The sequence below is a fragment of the Lepidothrix coronata genome, unplaced genomic scaffold, assembly GCF_001604755.1.
Source record: "Lepidothrix coronata isolate B3197 unplaced genomic scaffold, Lepidothrix_coronata-1.0 Scaffold9, whole genome shotgun sequence".
Lineage (NCBI taxonomy): Eukaryota > Metazoa > Chordata > Aves > Passeriformes > Pipridae > Lepidothrix > Lepidothrix coronata.
This window is the reverse complement of record NW_016690189.1, coordinates 8,565,337-8,583,608: the sequence shown is the minus strand read 5'-3', so window position 1 is coordinate 8,583,608 and position 18,272 is coordinate 8,565,337. Positions and strand designations below refer to the sequence as shown.

At 42.0% G+C, this 18,272-nt stretch overlaps 2 protein-coding genes across 2 annotated transcripts; both read right to left on the bottom strand.

The window, feature by feature from the left end:
• Positions 1 to 1,795: 1,795 nt before the first annotated feature.
• Positions 1,796 to 11,658, bottom strand: AMDHD1 (amidohydrolase domain containing 1). Its single transcript, XM_017804462.1, has 9 exons — positions 11,484 to 11,658; positions 10,727 to 10,833; positions 9,092 to 9,156; positions 8,228 to 8,505; positions 5,268 to 5,493; positions 4,156 to 4,280; positions 3,237 to 3,330; positions 2,678 to 2,838; positions 1,796 to 2,242 (listed from the first exon to the last, which is right to left on the bottom strand). The coding sequence occupies exons 1-9, from the start codon at positions 11,636 to 11,638 to the stop codon at positions 2,128 to 2,130; spliced, it is 1,326 nt and encodes a 441-aa protein (XP_017659951.1). The 5' UTR covers positions 11,639 to 11,658; the 3' UTR covers positions 1,796 to 2,127.
• Positions 11,659 to 16,328: 4,670 nt separating this feature from the next.
• SNRPF (small nuclear ribonucleoprotein polypeptide F) lies at positions 16,329 to 18,017 on the bottom strand. Its single transcript, XM_017804264.1, has 4 exons — positions 17,882 to 18,017; positions 17,676 to 17,801; positions 17,203 to 17,267; positions 16,329 to 16,614 (listed from the first exon to the last, which is right to left on the bottom strand). Exons 1-4 carry the CDS (start codon positions 17,882 to 17,884, stop codon positions 16,548 to 16,550), a joined length of 261 nt encoding a protein of 86 aa, XP_017659753.1. The 5' UTR covers positions 17,885 to 18,017; the 3' UTR covers positions 16,329 to 16,547.
• Positions 18,018 to 18,272: the final 255 nt, after the last annotated feature.

Below are 18,272 nucleotides of genomic sequence, written 5' to 3'. Positions count from 1 at the left end.
AATTGCAGCCCTGGGGCACACTCCCAAGTGGCTACTGGATTCAGCTGAGCTACTCGGGCAAGCACATAGTTTGAGGTTCCCATCAGAGCTTGTGCATGAGAGCAGAATGCCCTCGCTTCAGTAGTTTCAGGCCATGAATGCCTATTCCTGTCCAGAAAGAGAATATTTGAGGTTTTCCTTATGCAATCTTGGGCTCCAAATGCCTTAGGCACTTCAGAGAGGAGGTTCTGGACCTTGCTTCCCACTCACCTCTGCTTTTGACTGCCTGGGACCGAGGAACCACCAGCACACACTGCAGCATGGTGGCCTTAGCTTTGCACCGTGCCTGTGCAGAGCTGAGAGGCACCGCTCCGGCACCACACTGCATTTCAGAAATGCCTGTGCTCCTTCCCTGACAGACTTACCAAATCCCTGGATAAATGTTATTTATGAAGGCTGTCTTGGGCAGAATGGACTATGTGACTTCATACTTGAGATGTTCTTTCAAGCTTTGTAAAAACAAAGGTCCACACCCACATCTGGTGCAACATCTGCTTGCAGGAAAACACGTCAGGTGGCAGGAATTCCATTACATTGTTCTAAAAACTGATTTAGTTGGCTAGTCTGGCTCAAATAAAGCATGAACAAAAATATTATATGGGATGGCTTATATATTTCGGGTGTTAACAGATGTGCCCAAGGCTTAGGGAGATCAGAAGATCATATTAAAGCTCATATATGTTTGTGATGACTTTCAGATATCTGTTAATCAGACTGACACTGTTGTCCTTCCCTTAGGATCTGGTTCACTAAACACTCTTCTCTGTATCACAGGTTATGTCACCTGCTTATATCAATAATTATTTTTTATGTGAAGTTCTTCATGCTGGTCAGGTGTAGTTTTATTACTTCACCTTCAGAAAGCAAATCCCTTTTGTTTCTGCAGCCACCATCCATTTGAAAATTTGAAGAAAAGACTCAGTCCATGTGTATTCATAGACCCTCCCTACGCCAGACCCTCTGTTTAAATACTGCAAAAGCTTAAACTCTCCAGAGTTGTATCATCCTTTTTTCTACATACTCAAATGATGGTACAAACTCTGGAAAAAAAAGTAGTAACTGAAAGAAAAAAGAAAGAGAGCTTTGAAAAAATCAGACTCTTAAACTTTGACGTGGCTCTGAGTAGGAATTGTCATACTTAACTTATCAGCATCACATTCAAACTTCCACGAGCAAATATGTTTCGTGTTATTTCAGGTTCAGCCTAGAATAAATGAACATCTGAATGACACTGCATGTGATCTTCTTTTAAGTTTCAAGGTAATTGAAAATTTGAGAGGTTGGGTGTACTCATCAGACCTCACTGGGCTAACTGCCTCTAAGAGTAAACTTTAAGGTTTTTGGCATCACTAATTTCTAATAGCAGGCCTGGCTCAACCTCTAACTTACAATGCACCCCAGCTTTCAGCAGCCCAGAGAGTGGTGTACCTGATTGCCTTTTCCTCTCCTCTTTCTTGTGCCCCTAAAACCTCAAAGGAGCTGTAAGATTCTCAGCAAAGGAACATATTGCAGAGCAGCTGATTCATGGCTGCAGAATCGAGACTTGGTATTTTGGAGAGGTAAGAGGTGCTGTGTTTCCCACCATAACTGTGGTTCCTGATATCTGCTGAGTTCAAGACCGAGCAGACCCAGGAGCTATGAACATTGCCTTGGCATGCTGTGACCTTCCAGCATAGCCAAAGGCCACTCCAAATGTGCATGCCTGAGCCCCTGGCCCCTCTGTCACAGGTTGCTTAACATCACACTTCCCAATAACTTTTACCTGGATCCAAACTTCATTTATTGATTGCTGGTTTGTTTGGGTTATTTTTAAATACAATAATTGTATGGATTAATTGTATAGGAAACCATTTTTGGAAACGGTCTTATTTCAGATGGATACAATTAGAAATTATTTTATTGCTGTAGAGAGAAGGACAATGGACATGAAGAAGTACCAATGGGGTAATGCTTGGTAAAGTTTATCTGAATAAGAGTAACGTGAGCTGGCAAACAATCTACTGGTAGTTACAAATCTGATTTTGTCTCTTGCTTTGAAATGCTCCATGCTAATTTGATTTTAGTAGCTTAGTAAGTAACTGTCTTCTCTCAGTAACTGCTCAATGTCTCACAGGTCTCATTTTGATAGACGACTTTTCCTTTAACTATGACGTAGTTGATCAATGTTTCATGTCCCCCAAACTGGTAAATCAAGTGCTCCCACCTAAAAAGATACAATGTTTAAGAATATACAAACTTGCATTAAAACAGGTCACATACCCAAACAGTTCACATACCCATTATACCCGGAAATTTTTAAATATTTGCTTGAAAATGGGAAAACACTATTCCATGTGTACATGTTGACTCTTGCTGCATGAGTGCAGTGAGTTGATATACAGATCAGTGGAGAATTTCTTCCACAAAATAAACAGGCATTAATAGATAATTTGTTATTGGGCATGGATTATTTGTAATAACAGTCCCAAAATCTTAGGCTCTATTTTCCATTGGAATGAGTAAGGAGAATGAAAATGGGTCTGAAATGCTAGCAGTGTCCCTTTTTTAAGGCATAGGCAATTTCTCTGCTATCCAAACATGGTGAAAAACAAAGTCCCAAATGTTAAAGCACATTTGAAATGGCAATGGAAGAACAAACCTTGATGAATTTATGATAACAAGATCCCCCTGCTTGCCGATCTCTAAGGAGCCATGTGTGTCCGATTTCCCCAGAGCATAAGCCGCATTAATGGTGGCAGCTGCCAATGCTTCATTCATTGACATCTTCATGTTTACACAGGCCAGATGCATCACCATAGGCTAGTAGACAAGTAAGGGGAAAATGGGAGTTACCAGCAACACAAAGCTGTTTATGCTTCAAACCCCTAAGCACTCTCCTTCTTCCTTGCACAACAGAGGGAGTTGTTCCACGTAAGGTAAATCTTTCCAACTCCAAAATGAGAACTCTAAAATCAGGAATTCAAGAGCTTGTTTTATAAGCCTCTCAGTGCATAGAAAGAATGGAACCCCTTCCATTTTCAAGAATTTCTGGCTAAAACTGCCAACACACACAAACAAGCATGAGCAGCTGCCTATGTGGGGCATACAGCTCTCTTCATGAATACGAAGACCGTTAATAGCATCCAAGGTCTACACACAGGTTGTACTAGTAAGAATTTCGTAATTTTGCAGTGTCATAAGTATTAGGAGTGGCTTACCATTGAAAAACAGTATGCATTAGGATTAAAATCGCTGCCAAGAGCAACTATAACTCCTTCTTCCAACATTTTTTGAGCTTGAGGTTGCTTCAGTCTATCAGGAAAAAGACACTTGTCAGTACAATTTGGTTAGTTATTATACAATGATTTACAAAGCCAAAAGTCATCACTCGGTTTGGCTACCTTCATGCATTTGGTTTTGGAGATGAAAGCCCAGATTGTCCTCTTGCATCCCTACATATCCCCCCATGTACAACATAAATGGGAAGTATGATCCACTGCTTTTGCAGTAATAGCATGTGGCAGCAGTCAGTATCAACCATCAGGCTCCAGGACACTGAAATTCTGGTGTTTATCCAGACCTCAGCCAGAGTTTACAAGGTGAAAATCTCCATTTCTCAAAAAACCCTAATTTTCTAGTCCTTACATCTTCAGAGACAGGCTCCCAAATATGAGCAGTGGCACATGCAATGCAATAGTCCCTTCGTGATTATTGAGTCTGTGAATTTAATCTGCATACATTAGAGGATCTTCTTACTTAGCAATTATAATGCAAAAGATCTTTTCAATATCTTCAATATCTGGAATAAACATTTCAAAATTGTTTGGCCACTCAATCAGTCTGGGTAAGTGTTTTCAAGGGTGGACACTATGAAATACACTCACTAGGAAGTTTTAGTCATAATCATTGTAAAGCCATTCCAAATCTATTGTGAGACTTCTCAGAAGTCTAACAGATTTTTGAGGATTTCCACCAGAAATAAGGCTCATTCAGATCTATGTGCTTGTGATTGTCTTCACTGATCCAGACTGATCCCAAAGGCATGGATACATGCTTACGCTTTTGCATTAAAAGACCCTAAACCCACAAATATGGGTTTGCTGCTATGAAAGATCTCCTTCTATCTAGTGGCCTTACCTTAGCATGTAGGCAGTTGTTGGTAAAAGGACAGCAGCACACTTAGCTCTTGCCATGGCTGTGATACCTTCATCACTAACTTCTTCCAGGTGGCTGATAGCCCGGGCTCCTAGTTCAGCTCCAAGCTAAGAAATTTTCAAGAGAATTACTCACTATTCTCAATTAATTCAGTAAAATAAAGTTGTTTCCAAACAACTAGAGGAGACAATTCACTATTAACGTAAAGTTTACTAGAAGAGAAATAATAAAGAATGCTTGAAAGAACAAACAGAGTACAGAGGCAAAATATTTGTTAATTTACTGCAGGAGAAGCTTTAGCCATCCACAGAGCCAAAGCATACTTTCAGTGGTGTTTTTAACAGCCAACCATGCAAACTATGGGAGAGCCAGGGATAAAAACATTATCAACTCCTGTTCATAGAGGATACATTAGAAAATGGTTCACAAAACTGATACTAGTTGCAGAACTAAAAGTCCAACTGCTGCCTTCAATGGGGAAGCCAGAAAGGCTTTTATGATCAATCAAGTTTTGTTTTGGTTTTGTTTTTTTTTAAATACAGCATAGAATAACTTGACCAGACCCCACAGGAAGGAAGCAATGTTTAAACAATGGTAAAACATGGTCTCAAAGTGACTTTCTTTTTCAAGATATTTGGGAATGTAGTCTTGACTAAACTACCCCTCTGAGTGTGCTCAGACATACTGGTCTGAGTAATAAGACCGCTGAGTGTGCTCAGTGCACACTTGACTTGTCGCTGCTAATGGGACATTTAATGAAAAAATATTTTTCAAGTTGTATAGAAACCATGTTTTTGTCATTCTTGGGTTCGTGGATATCCACCTTCCCCATCTGTATCCCATGTGGAAGATAAGCAAAGTCAATGTTTGATTAGCCAATGCACATTAGTCCCAGAGGTCGAGGTTTCCTCCCATGTCCTTAACTCCAAAGCTGCACAAGTACTGCACTTCCTATCATCTGATACAAATACATGTCTATGAGTGGTCTATTTTATAAAGTCTTAGAAAAGAAAGTTTTGAAAGCTGCAATTCTTTCACAGATTCAGCTCTCATAAGAGCAAAAATGGCTTAACTGAATTGTAAGAAAGGCGCACCTCAGCAGATTTCATTGGATGGAGTTCATCACCATGGAAGTTAATCTGTAACCCTATATCTTTTCCAGCTTGAAGAATTCTCCTCGTAGACTCCAGATCAAAGACTCCCTTCTCACAGAACACATCTATATTGTTAACGTGTATTTCACCGCTTAGGTTGAGTTCTTTCAGTTTAGGGAGATGGTTACTGATAATGTCTTCTGTGGCTTCAGTAGCAGTTTTCCCTCTAATGAAAACAAAATGTTACAGAGCTATATGAGTAACACCTTTGAAGTCTGGCACATGTTCAAGCCATACATGCATTTACTAGATTACTTAGGAAATGATGTAAATATGAATCACTCAAAAAAACTTCAGATTAAAAAATGTGAACCCACTGTACTTCCTGCACTCTGAAACATGAGTTACTTTCCATTCAAAGAATATTAGACTGTACTACTGTATATTTGTTATAAGGTTGGCATCTTGGATGCTAACCAAGATATGGGACATTTTAAAACAAATTCTTCTGCTTTCCGATTCATATATTCTGATCTCCTTATACTGTATTCTAAAACATAACTATTTAAAATATGTAAATTAGTATTTAAATATGTTAAATGGTATTCATGTGATATTTTTATGCAAATATCAAAGCTCAAAGGGGATGTGCAGTACTAGTAATTATTTTTAATTTACCTCTTCTCCTTTTATATCATTTAGAGTGATGGATAGATAACTATTTCTAAATCAGAGGGACCTCCCAAGGTTTAAATTGCCAAAGTTAGAACCACTTTTGAATCCTCTATTACACAAAGATAACCCAGGAGAAACCAGTGAATGCTTTTGAAAGAGCAAATAATCCCAGAACATGAAGTTGAGTTATTATTTTGCAATTTTAATATCCAAAGATAGATGTACATCAGTTAAATATCTGAGACATCTCAATTCTCCTTTCTGGCACTCTAAGACGTGCAGAGATTGGCCCTGTAGAGTGCCACACAGGACTGAACTGGGAGTTACGGAATGGCAATAAATTCAAGAAGCCAAATTCTGCTTGAATTTATAAACAAGGATGTGCAGTTATAAATCAGAGCAGAACTGTGCTTCTGGCCTTTCTTTCATTCACCCCTCACTGACACAGTCATTGGGGTTGCTCAGGCTTCTCCTTTTTCTTCCTTTATTCAGAAGCCTTTGAAGGAATTTTGTCTGAAAGATTAGGGCCAGAGCCAAAACAAACCAGAGGGAAACATTAAGTCTAGGTTTCACTCCTTAGAAGATATAATGTCCAAAAACGCAAAACAAAACTGCTGGTGTTTTAATGCAAGAGACTTCTGCTCAGGCACCACTTTGAAATGTCTTGCCAAAGATGAAAAGCGCCCAATGAACCCTCGCCAACTGAAGAAAACAATAAAAAAATCAGACTTTCCCAAAATCATGAATTTGATTCAAAATGATGACTAGAGGGACCAGGAAAGAATTGCATAATTCCTCCTGTTCAAAATAAAAACCCAAGCCAGAGAAAAAATTTGTGGGATAGCATAAAATTCAAGCAAAATATTCCAAACAAAAACATTTGATTGAAAAGAGAAGAGGATTTAAGAAGACCTAAACTGGAAAATACAGATAATTCAGTATTTCCTTCAGGAAATTTCCTCAAATCCCCAACTGCCTTTTCTCCTTATTTAACATACAGTATCCTTACTATCTGTATTTTGTTATGCTTGATGTTCATCAGTGGGGACAGAAGCATGCAGAGACTGAGAAGGTTCACCTGTCTTTCTCACATGTTAATATGTTTGTAAAAACACTGGAATTTATTTATTCCATTAGTTTGTAGAAATGCTTAAAGTATTGGTGGGAAAGACTATTTCTCAGGATTTTGACTGAGATCCTCTCAAGGCTTTTTAGAGGAGGAAGAAAGGAAGGGCTAAGAAATATATATAGTTTTGGGTAAAATGTCAATTATTTTTCCCATTAAGTCCTCCAAATTTTAGTGGAACTTCTTGAAAGAAGGAGTTGGTGCTTTCAGCTGATTTTAGTTACTTTATTCTTTACAATCTTCCAGTTGCTGGAGATGATACAGGATTCATTTTCAATAGTTAAATTAACAAAAGATAATTTCTCATTCTGCCCCAAATACAAAATAATTAGATTGTTAAAAAGAAATGTCTAGGTCATGTTTTCTTGAATGGGGAGAGGTAAGGCTTTTTTTGGAGTATTCTTTTTTCTTTTAATGAACATCTCTTAAATATTGCCACATAATAGGCCTGCTTCCATCTCACATACCTTGTCTTGCAGCAGCCTGCTGCTTAGTATGTCAAAATATATATGTTTCACATGCACCTACCTATCTAAAACTCCTCATTAATTCTTTCATACGCTGAAATCTGGTAACCTGAAGACATTATTTTCATAAGGAAAAAAAAAAGTCAAAGCTAGAAAGGCTTTTTATGATATGCCTACTTCAGCTATCAAAATCATTGTGATTAAACACATTTAGTTTAGTTTTCTACTCATCTCATAGCTATAAGATCTATGCAAGTATTCATTGCATGGAAGTGTAATTAAACTTTGTCTACTGAGGTACATAAGGATTAAATACAGTATTTTTTGTTGTTAGCTGACAAAAAAAAATCTCATGGCAGAGTCTAAGCTTGAAGGATAGCAGCAAATGCAAGAAGAAGAACTTTCTGTACAGGAAACCCAGTAATCTGTGTTACATCCAGTGTGAGAACCAACTGGATGAAGCTGCATGCAGGGGTTCTGTGCTAAGTTTTGTTGGTATTTAGGAGTCATTAAATAATGTCCCCCCATCTTCCTTCAAACTAAAACTTAGGACAGCCTTCTGTAAATACTGACTTGTTTCAGGTATGTTGCATTTTAGGAGTGGGGCAGAAGAAATCTTCCTGAAAATAACAGCCAATTTTCAATGCAAAGCACTAATACTTAACAAGAGCAAGCAAAATCAATCTCATTACTTCGGCACAGAATGAGCTCCACAGTACGTTGAAGAAATGCCAATATCCATGGACCTCTTAGCACGTTCAATCACCCTGAGCATTTTGAGCTCTGTTTCCAAGTTTAAGCCATAGCCACTCTTGCACTCAACCAACGTGGATCCTGCTCTGAGCATGCGTTCCAGTCGGTGTTTGAAAGTACTGAACAGCTCTTCTTCCGTGGCTTTCCGGGTGTGTTCCACAGTAAAATGGATTCCTCCCCCAGCCTGGTGGATCTCCATATAGGATGCACCTGCCAGCTTAGAGAAAAAAAAAAGAAAACAAAAAACAACCCCCCCGTACAATTAGCTATGAATTGCACATTTTCTATCCAAGGGATTCTGTAAAGTGCCTTGAGGTCTCTTTGCAGTGAGAGAGACAACAAGGGGAGAAAAAAAATCCCCATTAATTCCTCCTCCCTTTCCCTCCTCTCTCCCTTCCATTTAAGAGAAGAAATGAAGTAAGAAGTGACACAAAGAGAATTATTCTGAAGATTTGCTTCCCTCTGAATCCAAGGGGAAAACTGGACCCTAGCTCAAAATTCATTTATGTGGAAAAAAAAAGGTGAAAAAAAATCAATATTGAGATGGTAATAGAAGGCAGCACTTTTACATTGCTTCAATTAATGCAAAAATATACCAAGGCTGGCTGCAAAAGTTGCAGTTACACTCCTCTAGCAGCCTACCACTATTCAAAATCATCCCTCCTCCCTCAGATTGTCTGACAGAAATCATATATTTTTCTATAATGGAAAGATGGGAGTCATTAGAAAGCAGAAACAGTTGTACATTAAAAAAAAAAAAAAAGGAGAAAGAAAAATCCAGTTGTGTAATTTTATGCCATTACCTTCATTGCAAACTCATGAACCCTATCACCAGCCCACACTGGGTGTGTATGTGCATCTACCAGGCCTAAAGAAAACAAAGTAAATGTACACTTGAGTTACTTCAATGTGTAAGAAAAAGGATTATGAACATGAAAGGAAAGTGAATAGACAGTGGAAGCTCCCCTACAATGTCTCTATTGGTTAGAGAAAAAAAAAATCCAGCCAGCCAAATATCTAGAATTTTCTTAAGAGGCTATTAATTTTCTTTCGATTTTTTTTTTAGGTCCAGCACCTTATGCAAAATGTCTCCAGGTAAATGCATCAGTTGCTAAGTTTTTTGTATTATTTTGATTATATTTTCAAACTGTAGAAAAAACGATAAATTACAAACTTTGAAAGAGTTCATTAGACTTCAAGCATTGAAAGAGCTAATTAGATTTTAAACCTGTGCTCTTCAAAAAAGGCAAACTGCTTAGGCCAGGCTTAGCACACTAGCATTTCTTCTAGCAACAGTCCACTTACTACAGAGGGAGCTTTTTCTACATGCTGTGAAGCTGACGAGTGCCCAGAGGTCTAACAGCTCATGTGCTAACACTACTTGCATAGTTTTACATGCAATAGGCTTGCCCAGGGTTTGGGGGGGCTTTTATCAGGTAAAGTTGCAGAGTATGTGACTTAAAATACCTTTTGCCTCCAACTGGCTGTGGGCAGGATGGAGAAACTGAGTTTTGTGGCTGAATTGCTGATGGGCAGAAAAGAGAGATGAATCTGAAAAGTCACTTGGTGACTTTTACTTTTACCAGCTACGTTACTGTTGTGATCTACGATACAGAGGAACACATGTAAAGATGAGAAAGAGGTCAAAGCTCTACCACAAAGCCCAAAAGAATCACCTCTAGTGCCATGATTTTCTCCTTACAGCACACCTGATGGGAACACTGTGATATTCTGTCCCCAGCACAAGATTCTATCATTATGAATATAGAAGAAAAAGGATGGAGTGACATTTAACATACATGTAATTTAACATACATGTACTTGTCACCACACAGCATTCATAGAATCACAGAATGGGTAAAGTTGTAAGGGGCCACAGTAGGTCATCTGGTCCAACCCCCCTGCTCAATCAGGGTCATCCTAGAGCACATGGCACAGGATTGCATCCAGATGGTTCTTGAATATCTCCACAGAAGACTCCACAACCTCTCTGGACAACCTATTCTAGTGCACAGTCACCTGCGCAGTAAAAAAGTTTTTCCTCATATTCAGGTGGAATTTCCTGTGCTTCGGTTTCTAATCTGTTGCTTCTTGTCCTATTGCTTGGCATCACCGAGGAGAGCCTGGCTCCATCTTTTTGACACCCTCACTCATATACATTGATAAGATTCCCTCTTGGTCATCTCTTCTGAGTGCTGAACAGGTCCAACTCCCTCAGCCTTTCCTCATAAGAGAGATGCTCCAGTCCCTTAATCATCTTTGTTGCCCTCCACTGGGCCCACTCCAGGAGCTCCATGTCTCTCTTGTACTGAGGAGCCCAGAACTGGACACAGCACTCTAGATGTGGCCTCACCAGGGTTGAGTGGAGGGGGAGGATTACTTCCCTTGACCTGCTGGCAGTGCTCTTCCTTAGTATCATTATGAACAAATACACCTACCTGGTAACACGCACTTCCCGGAGCAGTCAATTATCCTTTCAAATGTTGCTTCTGAAAACTGATTGCGAATTACATCTGCCTGGCCCACAGCTTTGATACAACCATCCCTGCAAACCAGAGACAACAAACAAAGAACGTACAAGCCTGTTGAAAAGTCAAGTGCTCAGTGACAGAGCTCCTGGAACAACAGAGGCAGGACCTTGAGCAGGACTGAAGGTGCCCGTGGGGAGGTGGTTTGCTCATTTTACAGATGCACAGAAAACAATGAGCTAACGCCAAGTGTTCCAAGCTGTTTGCCATAATGCTTGTCATGTCCTCTGCTTAGATCCCTCTGGATAACAACTTGTTACTCCTCTAATTCCAGATAGATAACACTGTTTTTCTCCTGTGGGTCAGCAAATACACAGCATTCCTCCAGCGGGTATCTATCTGCAGGGTTCTCTTCCCTTCACGGAAATCAAACTGTCATCACCTGGAGCTGGATTGTGCCCCGTGCCCTGAGAAACCACAGGGATCAGCCTTTTCAGGGCTGATCTTTGGTTGAATAGCAGCGTTCTGCCAGTGGAGCTTGGGGATGGTACCGGGAACTCTGAACCGCACTGGGGGGATCTCTTCCACCCTTGCACGGGGCTTCTCCTCACCCCACCGGTGGGCTGAGCCAACAGCCGGGCAGAAGCCGGCGCTGGGGGCGAGGGCAGCTCGCAGTGACCCCTTCCCGCAGCCACCCCTGCCGCCCCCGCCCCGGCCCCGCACTCACAGCCCCACCACCAGGCTGGCGCTCCGCAGCACGGCCAGACCGGCGGCGCCGTCCCGCCGCAGGTACCGCTCTCCCCGGCCGCAGACCAGCACCAGCTGCTGGGCGTTCTCCAGCAGCAGCCGCTGCCGCTCCCGGCCCGCCATGACCGCACGCATCGAGTGGCGGGGCCGCCGCTCGGCTCAAAGTCCCCCGGGGCGGGCGGGACAGAGCCCCTCCTGCCCCCCGCCCTGTCCCGCCTCGGGCCGCGCTCAGCCCGACCCCGGACCCGGCCTTGGCTCCGCCCGGCTTGGTCTGTCCTAACTTTGCAGCAGCCTGCTCCAGCGGAGGGATGCTTGCTCGATTCGGTCCGGGATAACGGGACAGCATCCGTGCATCGCTCTGGTTCACCATCAGCTCCGAAGCACCGGGTTTTCCAGCTGGGACCTCCCAGAGCTCTCAGTTCTCACAGTACCACCCGGAGATTACCCTTTGCCAAAAAAATAGGAGGTTCTGATTTGGGAGCGTTTGTTTGCCCACATGGTCTTTATCCGGACTCCAACATCTCACCAGCATCCATCACCTTTCCAGCGCCCACCACCTTGCCTGCATTCCAGCAACAGCTTCTGAGGGACCATAACACCTCCCCCGCACCAGATGTTCAGGCAGACATTAATTTATCCGGGCAGCTATTAATTTATCCGATTCCAAGATCGAAATTCTGCTGCCCCCTACAGAATCAGGGATGGAAGAGTCGTGGAGCAAATATTTACTCTCAACGTGGATTTTTTGTTTTCTTCTCTCTTCAAATATTCAGAGTCTATAGGGCTCCAGTAATTCCCAGCTGGCAAGTGGAGTGTCTTTCTAAACAAGTGGTCCCTCAAACACCTTTCTGGCAGTGGCAAGCTTGTTTAGAAACCTTCTTTTCTTCTAGAAAGAGGATCAATTTAAAATGCTTGTAACACATCCGTGTGCATATACATTTTCCCATCCAGCAGAAAAAGATGTATATGTTAGCTCTTTGAATGAACCTGTCTGGTGAAGTCTTGTTTCATATACATGGTGAAGTCTTGTTGCATATACATTTTCCCATCCAGCAGAAAAAGATGTATATGTTAGCTCTTTGAATGAACCTGTCTGGTGAAGTCTTGTTTGCAAATGAAGCAAAAAATGCAGCTAAAGTACAGTAATTTGTATTTAATATCAAAACTGAAAAGTGAGTAACACTACGTGTTGGGTGTTACCTTGTGATGCTTCTCCACCAGCTCAATACTGCACCACAACATAACCCTTGTCTTCCTCCTAAACTCTCACTGGGCATGCAGAAGATTGACGGGAGAGCTGGTAGAGAGTGCTTTACTGCTTTCAGGAGTTGCTGCTGATTTTCCCCAGCAGTTCCACAATATGTTTGAAAGCAGAAATTAAAGAGGAACCTTGCAAGAGCCAAGGGCAGATCCTAATTTAAATCCTTAGAATAGGTGAAGATTTTATGCTTAGTGACATAGGAGCATATTTGATTTTAAGACTTACATTCTGCTTGCAGAAAACTTACAGCCATGCTTGTGTATGGCCTGGTTCTTTTCTGGTGAAGATTTTTCTCTGCAATAGGTCAATCTATGAAGAAAAAGGTTAATCCACTGCAATCAGTGGTTTCTGACATGCTGTGCCTGATCTATTTTTAAGAATATTGCTCAGAGAAGTTAGTACAGGAGCAGTTTCTAGGTTGCATCCTCAGGAAATTCTAGTTTTATTCAAGAGGTAAAGATTCTAAGTACTTGGCTGTATTTTTTTAATGTTGGCAGAATTCATTGGATGTAAACAGAGGACTGTAGGGTGCTAGAAAAACCCAGCTTAAATTTCTAAACTTAGAGCTTTTAAATCACCTTAATGTTCCAGTGAAAGTGCTTTTTGAAAATAATTTTAAAATGTGGCATTTTCAATAGTGCATGATAATAACGAGAAGTAAAAAAAACAAACAGTGAAAGTAGAGATAAATAAAAAAGTTCAGTATCAGGTTATTAAGAGATTTCATCTCTTCTCACTGGTGCTTTATGTGACAGTATGATGCACTTACTCCTCAAGAACACCTTTTCAAATACATTGTCAGTTACATTAGAATGTTTATTCTTGTAAACAACATGTAATTTTTTCAACAGGGCCAAAGTTAAATATTTGTCTTAGACCAAATATTATCTAAATTTTCCTTAAATTTGTGTTAGTTTTTTTCTTCTGCTAAACAGTCCTTTACAATAATACATATAGCATGATGAAATGTCCTGAAAGGAGACGCTGTGCATGCCTTAACAAAAGGTAATTGTTAGTGGAATTTACTGAATGCTATTTCCCTGTTTACAAAAGCAGCAGAGGTTACTAGACTCTCAGGATCAAACATAGAAATTGCATCACACGAACGAAACTGACTTGCAAATGTGGAATAGATCCAAACTAAATTGCAAATTTGTTATGTATGCTTGGTTCCCATAACCCTCTGGTGACATGGGGTCAACCTTTTTGGGGAACACCGCGATCTGCCCCAGAGGAGACAATTTGGTTTTCCCTGAGCAGTGTAACCTTGCCAACTTAGGTGTCTAGGTTTCCTTTTCACAAAAACTGCAGCTAAGAGAAGGAGAGCTTGTGTGCACTTGTGTCCTGTCACAGACATAGGAACTGGTACAATTCCAGCATCTGGCCTTAGGGCCAAAGCTTGTCATTCTTTGCAGTCAGTGACCTGCACAATATAGAATTGGAGTTCACAGCATTTTGTCTCTTAGCAATGATAAGGATTTAGGAAAGGAGCATGGTTTCGCTGAGAGTGAAAACTCAAGACTATAAAGCAGCTTATCTCAGTCTTTAAAAGAGGGAGAGAGACTACAGGAGAAAAATATCTTTGTTTTCTTAGTTCTGAGTGGGTTCTTGCTTTTGCAAAAGGTAAGTCGACTTGTCTTTCCTATTATTCATCTTAATGTAGATTTTCACTTTTTTTTCTTCTAGATAATGGTTTCATCTAGATATAGTATACATTAGGTATGTCTTTTGAAAGGTCATAATAAATGTCTCAGTACTTTAATTCATTTCTCAACAGCCCCTCACAAAAACAAATGGAAAAGATGTGGCTACTTTCCAGATGATGAGTACAGGTCTGTCCTGGAATATCAGCAGCCTGTTTTTAAGTTAGGAAGTATCTGCCATGTTAAGGACATGGACAAAATGCTCCCTTGCTTCTTTTGTGCTGCCAGTTTTTAAAAAAGGTTTCTACTCATTTTAAACTGCTACTGGATCTTCCTTGTGTGAAGAATTTTCCTAGCACAAAAACTAACATTTGTCCAACAAGTAGCAGTGTTCTATATTGAAGAATTCTCACCCCATAGGAAAGGAATCAGAGGAAGTGCTATGAATCACAGGAGGACTTCAGCTCTCTGCAAGGCAAAACCATTTTCTTTACCCTCATGACAGGAATTAAGCATTCTAGCTGTACAGCACAACTCCAGACATCTTTCTACAGGTATGCCTCTGTTCAGTTGAGGAACCAGTCACATTCATCTATACACATAAAAGTGGTTCAGCATAAACTAAGCCTTCCCAGTTATTCTGAAAAGCTGAAAGACTAAAACACTTGGTAAGTTGTCACAGTAATGGTGCTGCCTGCTGATCCAGTGCAAAGATCATACATGTTAAACTCACCTCCAGCCCCTTCCACCTCATGTGGAGGAGCAGCTTTCAGGTCAGTGCTGGCCCATTCCAGACAAGGAACTGATTACATACTAAGATGACAGTCATGGCTTTTTCTCCTCCAATACTGATACCACTGTAACTATCGATGGCAGCAGAGGAAGGACACTGTTCTGCATCACACAGTCATTAACAGGCTGTGCTGTATCACAAATCAGACATGACACTTTTTTGCCTCTCATTCCTGCCACCAAAACTGTTCCAAGAACACATTTAGTTGTTGCTCACTGCCAGTTTAAAAGTACTTATCTAGCCTTGTGATACTACTGATGTTAATCTAAATAGCTCTTTTCCCCTTCCCAGTGGGATTGTAGCAGAGCTGGGAAGTAAGCCCTCAAGCTGCCAAAAAGAAGGGCCTGGTTTATGTAATGAAAGACCTTCACAAGTACATCCAAAATGATTTGTCACTCTTTATGGCAACTTACAGATGCAAATATTAAAGGAACACATGCATAGCTACAGGGATGACTTCCAACATGAGAAAAAAACAGGGAAGTATTTCTCTGCAGGATCTATCCTGACAGGCTGGTGTTTTTCCCCCAATTTACACAACCAATATTATATCCTAATGCAGTCCAAAGCATCCAGCACTGTTCACTCCAGCTGTCTCTCAAAGGATGTGCAATCCCAGCAGGCAGGCCTGGAGATCGGCACTTCACGTGCAGCTTTTCTTCTACAGCTACAATCTGGGCAGCTTTTAAACAGAATGTCTTCTCTTACTTCTGAACCCCCCAGAACAGTATCATCTCCATTTTTCAGCAGAGTCACAAAGCACACTCCCATTTTGCAGTCTGTTGTCTTAACTCTATCAATTTGAAGTCTATTGACCTTTATAGCTACCAAGAGCTTTGTTTGTGTGGCTGTTGGCTACTAAGTTGATGCAAATTTGTCCTTCCTTAATGACTGTACAGCCACACTTCAAGCTTTGTGACTCAAGGCAGTGGAATATTTCTGAGAGACACTGGGGTACAACACATCTCTACATCTCACCTGAAGTGAAGTCTTCCCAGCTATTTCCAAATGGTTTATAAACAGGTTTAAAGATGAAGTGTATTTAAATAGTCACTGCATACATACTGTAAAATATAGGAACTTCCACGTTTTCCTGTGTTTCAGATGGGAAGATAACTGGTATTTTTAAAATACTCGCTTTTCATTTTAATATTTTCAGCTTTAAAATGAAATAATTACCTGTTGCTCCTCCAGCATTAGCTTTTCAGACACCAATATAAGACTAAAGACCTTTTAAAGGGTTAACTTCCCCATATTAAAACACAATAGGAAAAATGTAAACACCTTATTACAAAAGTATTAAAAACAGAAAGAAAAAAAAAGTTTATTTCCAGAAATACAAAACATCTATTCTCTCATTTCTCCATCTTCTTCCTCTTCTTCCACACCTCTGATGTACAAAACATTATTGCACCTGTAAAGAGACCAAGAGTTCTATTAGTTCTTAGCTGTAAATGTTATCATTTTCCCCACATAAGATGCTTTAAGCATTTTCCTGCTCGTGTGTAGCCTGGCAGCAGCCAAATTCTGCATAACACATTGCTGCTGTTGGCCTTGTACAGGTTTTCCACAAAGTTCATTACAATTGTGAACCCTTATAAAAGTAGTAACTGGTTGACAAAGCTGCACAAAAAAATTTTTACTTCTGGGTCAGCAGTTATGGTCAAGTTTAACTTCCAAGCATGTGAAATGTTTTCAGGTGGAACGCACTAGTGTACAACGCCAAAGGATTAACAGATACACAGTAACACAGAAAACTAAAGCTTTACCCACCAAAAAAGGGATAGTAAATACTTTATGAAATATATTCAAAAGTTCCATTTTTCCTCCCCTCAAAAGGGACCTCAACATAAAAGACACACATTCATAGCCCTACTGTAAGACCTACACTTAGCCTCTTAGTTAGACAAGAAATACAACACCCACCCGTACAAGTTTTAATACAAGTGGTAAGAAGATTTAGAAAGAGCCTGCCTCCATCATAAATAAATACCCCAATTACCTTATCAAAACTTCACCCAGGTGTCCAGACAACGCACCGTCTATGTATTCCTCTGTGTTTGCGAGCTTGAGAGAGAAATGAGCAAAAATGAGACTGTAATAAAAGCAGCTTCACAAAGCACACATCGGCCCCGCCCCAGCCCAGTGCTCACTACAGCGGCCGGGGCAGCCGAGCGGCCCCGCAATCCCGCCGAGGCACCGCCAGTCCCCGCACTACAGAAGGGTTTGGGCGGGAAGGGACCCCAAAGATCACGGCGTTCCACTGCCTTGCCGCGGGCAGGGGCACCTCTCACTAGACCAAGTTGCTCAAAGCCCCGTCCAACTTGGACTTGAGCACTTCCAGGGACGAGGCATCCACAACTTCTCCGGGCAACCTGTTCTGATTGGCAACCTGTTCTCATTTCAGCGCCCCAGGGCCGAGCCCTGGCGCCACCCCCGCCCGAGGCACCTCACAGGGGATACCCCGGCACTCACCTGCATGTTCATGTAGCCGTCCACGGAGACGAGGTAGCCCTTGTACTCCATTCCCCACTTCAGCTTCACCATCACCGGCTTCCCCGTCAGCCCGTTCAGGAACGGCTTGGGGTTCAGGGGCAGGCTCTGCAGGGGAAGCACATGGTCAGCGCCTCCCGGCTCCCGCGCCTCCCGCCGCCCTGCCGCGCACCCCCCGTTGCCTTTACCATGTCGGGAGAAGCGCAGGCCCACGCAGGAACCCCTCGTGCGCTCCGCGGGACAACAGCAGGGGATGGGATGGGAAGCAACTCCCCTCCCGCTTCCCGTTCCGGGGGCGCCGCTCTCCCACCCCCGACCTCTCACACGCCACGGCAAAGGCGGCGCTGCCCATTGGCTCGGCGCTGCCGCGGGCCTCTCTCATTGGCCAGAATGCCGGGCTACCCCGGGCCCCAACCAATCGCGGTTGGCGCAAGACGGCGGGCGCCTGGTGTGGGGGGAGCGCCCGCCCCGGGTCCGGGTGTCCGTCCGTGTGCTGGTCCGTGTGCTCGTCCGTGTCACTGTCCTGCCTCTCAGGGGCACCTCTCGGCACAGCGGGCTTTTGCTCCTCTGCGCAGGCCG

Coding starts and splice junctions, on each gene's coding strand:
- AMDHD1 (XM_017804462.1), bottom strand. CDS start 11,638: ATGCGTGCGGTCATGGCGGGCCGGGAGCGGCAGCGGCTGCTGCTGGAG. Junction 4,281..5,267: donor ATCCAATGAAATCTGCTGAG/GTGCGCCTTTCT, acceptor AAAATTTCTTAG/CTTGGAGCTGAACTAGGAGC. Junction 2,243..2,677: donor GTTATCATAAATTCATCAAG/GTTTGTTCTTCC, acceptor GTATCTTTTTAG/GTGGGAGCACTTGATTTACC.
- SNRPF (XM_017804264.1), bottom strand. Junction 17,268..17,675: donor ACGGCTACATGAACATGCAG/GTGAGTGCCGGG, acceptor TTCTCTCTCAAG/CTCGCAAACACAGAGGAATA. Junction 16,615..17,202: donor CTGGGTGAAGTTTTGATAAG/GTAATTGGGGTA, acceptor GTCTCTTTACAG/GTGCAATAATGTTTTGTACA.